This window comes from Ptychodera flava, chromosome 16 (assembly GCF_041260155.1).
Source record: "Ptychodera flava strain L36383 chromosome 16, AS_Pfla_20210202, whole genome shotgun sequence".
In the NCBI taxonomy this organism is placed as follows: domain Eukaryota; kingdom Metazoa; phylum Hemichordata; class Enteropneusta; family Ptychoderidae; genus Ptychodera; species Ptychodera flava.
In genome coordinates, this window is record NC_091943.1 from 31,398,903 (window position 1) to 31,411,443 (window position 12,541).

The following is a 12,541-nucleotide window of genomic DNA, read 5'->3' on the forward strand; positions in this document are numbered from 1 at the left end:
CAAAAATTAAAAAGTACGCTTAGCCAAATGTCCAATCAAAATCGACGTTTCAAATAGTTCCACTAGACATATACATCCTGACGCGCCTAGAAATATTTACATTACTTGCAGAGTCATGGGTTTTCTACTCTAACACGACGGCGTAGTGCGTCTGCAGGGATATTGAAGGAAGGGCAATAACGTATACCCTATTTTCATGATAAATGATGAAGAATATTCACCAAGCGCGAAGGTAAATAGAATGGATAAGTAAGGAACGACTGGACGATATATTCTACTACTCACAGAGGGCGCACCAGCACCCTCGATTTCTGGCGCGTAATTTCAGTAAACACGATGTCTTCCGGGTCATACGAGTGTACTTGACTTGTGTCCGAAGATCGCACTTAACTTCCAATACCGATGAATTAAACACTACAAATTAGCTTCGATACAAAGGTAAGAACAACATTGTCAGGAAGAAAAGACCAGGGTACTTTGGTTAGTCATGGAGCTGGAAACGTTTCCAGCTAGCTCCGTGGATAAGTTGGATCAACTAAAACAATGCCAAGTGTAAAGTGTCCATGTGACATTGTAGCCCTGCGTACGATGCTGTGTGTTCCGCTACAGCTAATAGCCCCGCTCACCACAGCCCTGCAAAGACCCGTACGTAGAGTTGGTGACTTCAAATCCATTTTGGACTTGACGTAAAAAGCCAAATTACTGCCGAAATTCAGCGTTCTTGGGCCCAAGTCGTATCCCTGCCTACCTCAGCTACCCGATCGCTTCCAAAAATGCCAGTCTTTTATTCTTTTTTCGTAAATAACCGTCGATGTCGGCAACTCTCTCGCTAGCCCTGCCTACGTACGCAGTGTACGCTGTGCATTCCCTGTGTGCGTTCCTAACACACAGCGTACACTGCGTACGTACGCAGGGCTAGCGAGAGAGTTGCCGACATCGACGGTTATTTACGAAAAAAGAATAAAAGACTGGCATTTTTGGAAGCGATCGAGTAGCTGAGGTAGGCAGGGATACGACTTGGCCCAAGAACGCTGAATTTCGGCAGTAATTTGGCTTTTTACGTCAAGTCCAAAAATGGATTTGAAGTCACCAACTCTACGTACGGGTCTTTGCAGGGCTGTGGTGAGCGGGGCTATTAGCTGTAGCGGAACACACAGCATCGTATGCAGGGCTAGTGACATTGTAACTTGCTCGGGTAGAGCATGGAGGTAAAACATAGAGACTAGCGTGTGTAAGTACACAATCAAAATCATTGAGGTAGAAGCACAAGCCCTTGACTCGTCACTGTGTGGAGCCGCTGTGATGCAACAAGAGCATCACAGGGGCTTCACAAAGTGACGACACAAGTGCCTTTGGGTGATGCTTTGGGTAGAAGCGTCTTGCTTCATCCACCATTCCATTCATACTTTAGAACCGTGCACTCCTCCGTTTCGGTGTATGCTACGCTAGCGCTGCACCTGAAAGTACTTTTAAAAAGGTCTAATGTACATACACTGAAACCGAGGGTAGGGTCTAGATTGCAATCATCATGCACAGTTCCTTGTTGGTGGTCCAGGGACTGAATCATACAAGCGCAGCATAGAGTCCAGTAGCCCTGTGTACAGGTCTGTGTGTTCCGGTGGAGGCCGTATAACGCTGGGACACAGACCTGTACGCAGGACTAAGAGTCCAGCTAAAACCATTCATCTTGGTGCTTCACTTGGAAAACACCCACAAAGATGGAAAACAGGCTAGATTGTTGACTAAGTCAGTATCAACCTTTACATTTGCGAAATTGACAGGCCCCTCACTCAGCTCAGTTAATTGTGGCTTCCTGAATGATCCTGACAATAACACAAAAGTTTAAAGTAGGAGTGAGAGTGGAGAAACATGAGGTCTGTCGGGCGTATGAACTCCTGCGGGTGCACAATTCATGACCAAAATACAGAACACAGGCCTTGCTCTATACATTTTGCACTTATTCTTTTGTGTGTATGCATGCATACTCTTATAATTATTAACACTTCACCTGCCAGACAGTACCATTTGCCAATCTGCCAAGTCAGTAAAAAGCAGTATTGAGCCAAAATCATTTTCACCCACTTTAACTTGGTATGTTCTGTCAGCTTTAATAGTCCATGAAAATCATGTTTACAGTCTCTGTGTTTTCAGGGACCTTCAAATGTTCATTTTTTTGCCTCAATGCAACATATGGGACATGTTATACTTCATTTGTTCTGAGCAACTTGGCCTGATAGTAACTTATCAATATTTTCTGCAGCTTAGAAAAAATAGAGGCAGTCAATTTACATAACAATGCATAATATGCATATTCTTTTGTTGTGAAAGTATATTCTTTTGTATTGTTATAACTGATCAGTGTTCTCCCCAGAAATTTCTGAAACAGGGTCGGCTAATTTGCATAACAATAACTATGTAAATTTTATGTTAATTATGCAATACACATGTCACTCCATAGCATCAGAAAAAATCCCACAATAAAAGGATAAAGTAAAATCTTTTGTGCACTTTAAGCACTTCATATATTACATCCATATTTTCATTCAAAGTCTTCCAGTTCTCTCTAGAATAACATTCAAATCAGACGTTTTATGTGATCCTCTGTTACGACCGGTACGTGTTTGTCTGTAGCCAGATTGCTAAAACCATGGACGTCTGCTTTTAAACGTCCATGGCAAAACAGTTAGTTACACCACAGGCGACCCAATAAGTACTACTGAGTTTTTCAGTGTTTTCTCTATCATTTTCTCTTCTTTCTTCATGCTCTGAATGATCGGAATAAATAAAATAAATGGTTTATATAACATAACCTAGCCTCTGTGACTCTTTATTTATTTTACACTCCATTACAAGGACGTATATCTCTCATACACACATGCTGTAATTAATTAGTCAACACAACTAATTATGCTAATCCGTGGACTTATCAGGGATTTTACGGGTTGGTCAACATCGCGAAAGATAGGAATGGTTACTAAAACGGGCTCCTTTTTCATTAACATCACTATCTTTCCGATGTTGACCAACCTCTGATAAGTCCACGGATTAGCATAATTAGTTGTGTTGACTAATCAATTATTACAGCATGTGTGTATGAGAGATATACGTCCTTGTAATGGAGTGTAAAATGAATAAAGAGTCAAGAGGCTATAGGTTAGGCTATATAGTCATTTATTTTATTTACTACGATCAGTCAGAGCATGAAGAAAAGGAGAGGGGCTGACAGTGACAGAGAAAACTGAGAAAAACTCAATAATAAGCTTATCAATATGTATGGGCCGCCTATGGTTACACGGACAAGTTCATACGAGACTGAATATTAGTCAGAGGAGCATGCCTGCAGAGAAATATGTTGACTTTAAAACTCAATTCATAATAAAGAGAAGCCCGAAAATATTGATACCGGGTATTTTCAAGAACAAGATTTGAAATTGCATCGACTTCTACTTCGACAAACGTACGAAACTTCGACAACTGCGCGGCGTCGGCCGTAGCCATGCATTGTGTGTGTGGAGCACGCTTGAACACACGCGACCTTTGAACCTACACTGTATATCCTAACCGTACATACATAGCTGCTGTATTCAGATGATCACACGAATGATTATTTTAACTCATGTAGTTCCTTTTTATTTCATTTCATGGTACCCTGAATATTGTAAAACGGGTCGTGGGTTTTGAAACTGGATCAAGTGAAATTGTTTCTCAAAGTCAATCGAACGAATCCATGCAAGTTACGAATGCGTGACACGAGGTGACACACATGGCTTCAACATCATGCTGCATGTGGACGTACACAGATCTGGAAATGGCTAACTCGGACACGCAACGATATGAACACGCGGCAGTACCATACATTTTTGCATCTGAATTTTGTCTCAACCAATCGTACGATTTCAGCCACTTCTGATCGAAATCACTTTTCCTGACCTTCGGATTCTTACCAGAGCGAGACATGGGTGGCAACGGCAGTTCAACCAATTGCCTAGTATAGATGCTTTGACCATGGAGGTGACTGAGTGCCGCTGTCAAAGATGCAACACCGAGCCTTTCGTTGAGTCATGGATGTAATTTTTAATTTTTACATCCATGGTTGAGTATACTCCATGTCCGTGATGTTATATAAAATGGCCGTTGTCTGTACGATCGGCAGCGTAACACATTTCATGCTTTTTAAGTTTCATCCGTCTTAGCCGATGTTCATTTGCACTACGGCCGCCCCGTTTATTCTCCTCACAGACAAGCGCGACTTTGGGTGCTTTGCACCCGATAACCCTGCCTTATTGTGTGTAAAACACCTAAAGCATCGATATGAGAGGAGAACAGTCTAACCATTTCACACATTTTGGCGATGGAATAAACCTTTTAATCATCTGGCACGTCGTGTTATCGCCACATTAGAACCGTTTCTCACTTGAACTCGTTTCACACAAAATCGCCGCCGAGAACAATAGGTCTTCAGCCACATTTAAAGAGAATCGGCGGACACGAAACAGGATCGGCTTGAAAAAATAAAGGATCGGGCGAAAAAATAAAGGATCGGGCGAAAAAAATAAAGGATCGGGGCCGATCCTGTTAAACGGCCTGGGGAGAACACTGCTGATGAAAATAGACAGGGCTAGGGCCAATCCCTAAAAATCCCCTTGTGGAGAACCCTGCATTATGAACTTGGCATTTCAACAAAAAATTGAACATTTGAAAGCCCCCTGAACACATAGATACTGTAAACACGATATTCATGAACTTAACCTGCCAAGTACATTGTATGTAAAATCTTAGGGTTTTTGCTCAATACCACCCTTTACAGACTTGGCTGATGAGATAGTGACAGGCCAGGCTGGATAAGGCTTAACCCTTTGACCTCTATGGTTAAGTCCAATTCCAATGATTTTTGCGGCAATGTTGGATCTCTACAACGTGTAATAGCGGAGAAAGGTTAATTTGTTGGTTCACCATTACTGGGTCAGTTACTGTAACCTTTGATGATTTTTTCATCTTTCCTGCTCTGAATATGAATTGTAAGTCCATCTTCTTCATTATCAGAGCAAAAAAGATGAAAAACCTACCGAAAAAGTTCTACTTCCCAAAGCATGTTTAGAGACTTATCTATCATTTAGCTTGTCAACACAGTGTTTATACGATATGTGTAAAATACAGGGGTACGTTATTGTTTGCATTTTAATTCTAGTCCGGACCAGAATGCACTTGTCAACAACAATAATGCAGTTAACTTGTGTAAAGGCTGAGTTGACAAACTGAATACTGTGTATCAACATGTTTTTAGGAGTAAAACTAAGAAATTGTAGTTGACAATAAAATCAAAGATAGTGAGAAATTTATCATAAGTTACAGCTACAGGCCCATTACAGTAAAAGGCTGACAGAGGCAACTCAAACTATTTATTTTTCTGTTTTGATTTTTACAAGATTATTCACCGTTTGATTGCACAAGATGGCGGAGAGACCTGAAGATTTGAATTTACCCAATTCTGTGGTAGCAAGGATTGTGAAAGAAGCTGTGAGTAGATAAAGAGTTTTTCACGATTTGTCTTGATATAATGTTGACCTAAATGACAACTTTCCCGACACTACAGTTTGATGACAAACCACCATTTTGTATAATTTATTGAACTCATAGAAGTAGAGTAGTGCCAAGGGGAACACAGTGATTAGAAAAAGACTATGTATAAAAGCTTTTACAAAGTTCAAGAGCAAATTTAATGCAAATGAAAATAATTTCAATTTATTGAATTCAGCAGCTCTTTAATGTCATTTTGGGCAAGACTTATGAAGTCTGGGACCACACTTGACAAGTTTACAAATTTATACTAAGCCTAGGGAGTTCTGTTGCTTCAAAAAGCTTTGAAAAAGTCCTGTTGTGTTTGTCATGAAAACTGGGCCAAGTGTTATTCTGGTGCACCCAACTGTTTTCCAGTAACTTTTCCATTTTGAATTTGAATATAATATTTATTTATTTATTTATTTATTTATTTATTCAGCTTTGACATGAAGTCAGGATGAGTCACACAGGTGACTGACACCTGTAAAAAAGCAACCCTCCACAAAAGAACAAAATGTACAAGTTACACATACAAATTAAAAACAGAAAAGACAAATGATTTAAGATAAATTCAAAAATAAAACAACAAAACTATACGAAAAATTCCAAAAAAAAACCCCAGAGAAATTAACAGAGACGGCAGCTTTTACAGTGGCACTTTCCCACCCAAGTACAAGTGTTATCAGGATAAAATTTATTGTTTAACAGACCCGTGTAATGTTTTAATAATATAGACTTGTATGACCTAACACTTGTTGAAGATGAAAGGGCATACGGTACACACAGTCATGCAACCATACTTTGTGTATTTATTTCAGGTTCCAGATGGCGTTAACGTTTCAAAGGAAGCTCGCAGTGCCATATCACGAGCAGCCAGTGTCTTTGTCCTCTATGCTACTGCATGGTATCCTTTATGATTCTAACCCTTTTGTTCCAATCATGTATACCGATACGTATAGAATGACAGGTGTAGGGAGTTTGTGGAAAGTAAGAATAGAAACTTTGAAAAGTTGCCTGCCTGGACAAGGTAGTATCTGCTTTGATGTCTTGCATATGGTATGTACATATACCTGATATTCTGTTATTCCTTGCCTCTGATCTCAACAAACCAAAATATTGGGAAATGATTTCCACCTTTGCAAATGGACGGATAACTGTAAAATTCCACCTGCCCAGCCAAAATTTTCTTGTACCAGAGCAGGCGAGCATTTCCTACTGTGTGAAGACCAATTTATGACTAAGCTTTCAAGTTAATATTTGACTTTAATTTAAGGTAGAACGCGCCTCGGGGACAGATGTATTTGGACTCTCAAACTTCTACAATTTTTCTCTAATCTACCACATGTGGGGGCTCATTTTAAAGCTCTTGGAGAAAGAAAAACTTTCACCGTCTTAGTTTTTTGAAAATCCAAAATTGAATTTTTCCCCATAGAGTTAACACAGGGATGGCGGCCATTTTAAATTTCAAAAATCGTTAAATCGTGAGTTATTTGTTTCTCTAGTTCCACAATTTGCAGGGTGACCACAGATTTTATTCTTGACTTTGAAAGAGAATGGATTGAGCCAAAGTTTTAAGTCTTTCACTTACTACCTTAAATGAGTTACTTTTGAAGTCAGTTCTGAAACACCCAGAGTGCTGAAAATTTGGCAAAGCAATGTTTTTGGGTGAACATTATTGTGAGTTGTGGCTCTTATTGTGATTTCTTCACTACACATTGTCATCTAATGGGGTATTTCTTCATTGTGAAATCTGAAAGCCAGCAGTTTCCTTGATTCCAATGTCAGTGCCAATAACTTTGCATTGAAAGGAAAGCGGAAGACACTGACAGGAGCTGATGTATTATCAGCTTTAGAGGAGATGGAATTTGGATATTTTGTAGAACCATTGAAAGAAAGTCTAGAAAGTAAGTCTCTAATGTTTGTTTCCTGTATACATATATTCACAATTTTCTCATGACATTGAGATGACCTTGTACATCTATTATACAAGTATCACAGATAGCACTGGTCAGTCACAGGCATCATGTTGCCTGGTTTGCAACATAACGCAGTAGAATAATGCCAGCAATGAAAATTGGGGCTTTGTCAGTGTACAGTAAACCTGTTATAATATACACCTCATTAAAAAACGGCTAATTCTCCATGAAGTGACAGACATTTGAAGCCAAAATGTACATGTTGAACAGAGCTTTACATGAATGACCACTCCTCAGTAAAGACAGTTTTACCATTCTTGTTAGTTTCTTTATTTGACAGATTTCACTATATATGTAGCATGACCTGGTGTAAAACATCTCCCCTCTCCAGAGAGAATATCAATGTGCAAGAAATTGAAATAATTTGCTTTTCTAATTAGCCTATCCTCTTTGGCAGTATTTAACTACTGTCACTGGCCCTTTGTCAATATGAATGAAGTTCACAGATACTAAGATCAGAATTGTGATTTCAAACCAAAATTTTGGACATGCTATCTATCACATTGACATTTCTTTTGTATTGAAATAATGTCAAATGAACATTGTCATAATTACTATACTGTTAGATGAAATGCTGGTAGCCGTATCTCACTTTTGTGTGTTTGTGTCCAAAGCTTTCAAGAAAGATCAGAAAGACAAGAAGGAGGCCACCGAAAAGAAGAAGAAAGTCAAGGCAGATACGCAGAAGTCTCAGACAGGAAATGACAAAGGTGAAGATGAAAGTGACAATGACAAAGAGGATGCTGATGAAAGCAAAGATGACGACGAAGAGGAAGAAATGGATGATGTGGTGGTCATCAAAGATGATGATTAATTATCATATCATTGGAATTTAGACAATTGTGGTTGAATCATACTGCCTGCAGGATTTATTGGCCCCCTCAATCCCTATTCTTTGTTCCAGTGGTCCAACTTTACCATAGAAAACAATAGGGCTGAACCAAACTTTAGTAGGGAAAGGGGTGGAACAGAACAATGTGGACACAGCAGTGACTACAACTGGTATTGCTGTTGAGAGTCATTGACAATGGTACAGTGTGTGTCAATGAATAGAGCCACAGTCAGTGGTCAACTCATGGAAGCTGTTGAGATACATTGGCAACATACAATGGTTGGTACTTTGATGGCCATGAAGGAAAGACCATCTGTACAAGTTTTAAATTCAGGCTTTTTTTCAGGAAAACTAATTTGAAAGAGGACACAGTGTCATCTATTCATGTGCATTTCTTCTACAATGCCTTCTGATATGATAGCATTCATTCTTCACTGAATCAGGAAGATCTATCAAACATCAGTTTGGAAAAGACTTGTACCAGGGCTATCAGTAGTATGCATAACAAAACCTGAGTGTGAAGATGTTTTTCCAGACATAAAAAATAATTAGTTTCAGTTAGAAGTAGGATAGAACAATAGTTTTTTTGTCCCTGACAAAGTCCCCAGGGGACTTATGGATTGGGCGCCATCAAATTTTGTATTTTGTTTGCATACAATATAGGACATCGCTTTACAAATACATCACCCAAATTTTGATAAAGAAAAGTCATTGACAATGACATAGTCCCCCTGTACACTGAAAAAGTCCCAATTATAAGGAGACTATGTCGTTGTCAATGACTTGTCTTTCTCAAATTTAGGTGGTGTGTTTGTAAAACAGTGTCCTCTATTGTATGCAAACAAAATATAGAATTTGACATTAAATCACACAGCTGTACGGAGTTAATGTTAAAAGATAAGGTGGAGGTCTACTCAAAATTAAAAGTATTGTCAATTTCCTGATTTTTGCATATGTTGTGGCCTGATCAATTATATTAACAAAAATAAACAGAAAAAGGGGGGTTCCCGTGCTACTTTTTGAGTTAGGGGGTCCTAAAGTACCCCTAACCTATGCTATTTTAAGTGTTAAGGGACCTTTTCTCACATTTTGATACTTTCAGCAAAGAACATGCGCAAATCTTGTCAGGGAATATTGTCATTTTTCTGATTTTTTCATACATTGTGCTCTGATCAGTTATATCAACAAATATCAACAGAAAAAGGGGGGTTCCCATGCTACTTTTTGAGTTAGGGGCTCGTAAGGCACCCTAACCCCATGCTTTTTCAACTACTGACAGGCCTGTTGTTCGTATGTTTTGCTGGTTTCACTAAAGATCTGGCTCAAAACCTATCAGGGAATATTGTCATTTTTCTGATTTTTGAATATATTGTGCTCTGAACAATTATGTCAACAAAAATAAACAGAAAAAGGGGGGTCCCCGTGCTACTTTTTGAGTTAGGGGGTCCTATATTACCCCTTAGCCATGCTTTTTTCAACTACAAAGGGGCTTTTTCTCCCATTTTGATAATTTCAGCAAGGATCACGCTCAAACCTAACAGGGAATATTGTCATTTTTCTGAATTTTGAATATATTGTGCTCTGAACAATTATGTCAACAAAAATAAACAGAAAAAGGGGGTCCCCGTGCTACTTTTTGAGTTAGGGGGTCCTATATTACCCCTTACCCATGCTTTTTCAATTACAAAGGACTTTTTCTCCATTTTGATAATTTCAGCAAAGATCATGCTCAAAACCTATCAGGGAATATTGTCATTTTTCTGGTTTTTGAATATATTGTGCTCTGAACAATTATGTCAACAAAAATAAACAGAAAAAGGGGGGTCCCCGTGCTACTTTTTGAGTTAGGGGGTCCTATATTACCCCTAACCCATGCTTTTTCAACTACAAAGGGGCCTATTCCTCCAAATTGGATACTTTCAGCAAAGAACATGCTCAAAACCTGTCAGGGAATATTGTCATTTTTCTGGTTTTTGAATATATTGTGCTCTGAACAATTATGTCAACAAAAATAAACAGAAAAGGGGGGTCCCCATGCTACTTTTTGAGTTAGGGGGTCCTATATTACCCCTTACCCCTGCTTTTTCAACTACAAAGGGCTTTTTCTCCCATTTTGATAATTTCAGCAAAGATCATGCTCAAACCTATCAGGGAATATTGTCATTTTCTGGTTTTGAATATATTGTGCTCTGAACAATTATGTCAACAAAAATAAACAGAAAAAGGGGGGTCCCCGTGCTACTTTTTGAGTTAGGGGGTCCTATATTACCCCTTACCCATGCTTTTTCAATTACAAAGGGGCTTTTTCCTCCTATTTTGATAATTTCAGCAAGGATCATGCTCAAAACCTAACAGGGAATATTGTCATTTTTCTTAATTTTAAATATATTGTGCTCTGAACAATTATGTCAACAAAATAACAGAAAAAGGGGGGTCCCCGTGCTACTTTTTGAGTTAGGGGGTCTATATACCCCTTACCCATGCTTTTTCAACTACAAAGGGGCTTTTTCTCCCATTTTGATAATTTCAGCAAAGATCATGCTCAAAACCTATCAGGGAATATTGTCATTTTTCTGAATTTTGAATATATTGTGCTCTGAACAATTATGTCAACAAAAATAAACAGAAAAAGGGGGGGTCCCCGTGCTACTTTTTGAGTTAGGGGGTCCTATATTACCCCTTACCCATGCTTTTTCAACTACAAAGGGGCTTTTTCTCCCATTTTGATAATTTCAGCAAAGAACATGCTCAAAACCTGTCAGGGAATATTGTCATTTTTCTGGTTTTTGAATATATTGTGCTCTGAACAATTATGTCAACAAAAATAAACAGAAAAAGGGGGGTCCCCGTGCTACTTTTTGAGTTAGGGGGTCCTATATTACCCCTAACCCATGCTTTTTCAACTACAAAGGGGCTTTTTCTCCCATTTTGATAATTTCAGCAAAGATCATGCTCAAAACCTGTCAGGGAATATTGTCATTTTTCTGAATTTTGAATATATTGTGCTCTGAACAATTATGTCAACAAAAATAAACAGAAAAAGGGGGGTCCCCGTGCTACTTTTTGAGTTAGGGGGTCCTATATTACCCCTTAGCCATGCTTTTTCAACTACAAGGGGCTTTTTCTCCCATTTTGATAATTTCAGCAAGGATCATGCTCAAAACCTAACAGGGATTATTGTCATTTTTCTGGTTTTTGAATATATTGTGCTCTGAACAATTATGTCAACAAAAATAAACAGATAAAGGGGGGTCCCCATGCTACTTTTGAAGTTAGAGGGCCCCTAAAATACCCCTACCCCATGTTTTTCCCATAGCTGAATAGGGGCCTTTTTTCACATTTTGATAATTTCAGCAAGAAATATGCTCAAAACCTGTCAGGGAATATCGTCATTTTTCTTATTTTTGAATATATAATGCTCTGATCAATTATGTCAATAAATATCGACAGAAAAAGTGGAGTTCCCATGCTACTTTTGAAGTTTGAGGTCCCTAAAGTACCCCTACCCCATGTTTGTTTTAACAGAAAGGGCCTTTTTCTCACATTTTGACACTTTCAGCAAAGGAACATGCTCAAAGCTGTACAATTTAGAGTAATGAAAATATTGCAGTACTTTTATGTAGCTGTAACTTATAAGTGACTGTAAGCACTTGTTCAACTATTGTCAAATAAATGATAGATAAACCAAATTTTAACTAAGGAAATGGTCCCCCATAAGTTAGAAGACCACAGCAGATCAGTTGCAAATATCAACTCTGCTTGCACATTGCAAACCTTTGAAATCTCTACCCAAATATGTGAATTTTCGGTGTGAAATAGTTCTGATGACTCGCAGATGTAAAAAGAGGTTGAATTTATACTTTTATATCAATACTTAACTGTTACTTTCCTTCAAATGACCACCTACCAATAAAATATCGGTTTTTTGTTATTGTGTTAGTGTTGTGTCCTTGTGTCAGCAACTCTCATTAAAGTGTGAATTTTGCATTTTCTCACAGGTTTTACAAAGAAACTTAAGATGAAACCTAACAGCAGGATGGAATTGTTGCTACATGTAGTTGTACTGGAGAGACAAGGTTACATGTCGTGTAACAGAGCACTATAAAACACCCTTATTGTGGCATGGTTTGGGGTTGTTTTTGCAAAAATGGCGAGATGACTGGATTTGCTAACT

The 12,541-nt window shown here is 38.5% G+C and overlaps 1 protein-coding gene across 1 annotated transcript; it reads left to right on the top strand.

The window, feature by feature from the left end:
* Positions 1 to 57: 57 nt before the first annotated feature.
* LOC139114582 (DNA polymerase epsilon subunit 3-like) lies at positions 58 to 12,298 on the top strand. The gene is made up of 6 exons (XM_070676399.1): positions 58 to 438; positions 5,427 to 5,517; positions 6,378 to 6,463; positions 7,345 to 7,463; positions 8,150 to 9,269; positions 11,946 to 12,298. Exons 2-5 carry the CDS (start codon positions 5,452 to 5,454, stop codon positions 8,347 to 8,349), a joined length of 471 nt encoding a protein of 156 aa, XP_070532500.1. The 5' UTR covers positions 58 to 438; positions 5,427 to 5,451; the 3' UTR covers positions 8,350 to 9,269; positions 11,946 to 12,298.
* Positions 12,299 to 12,541: the final 243 nt, after the last annotated feature.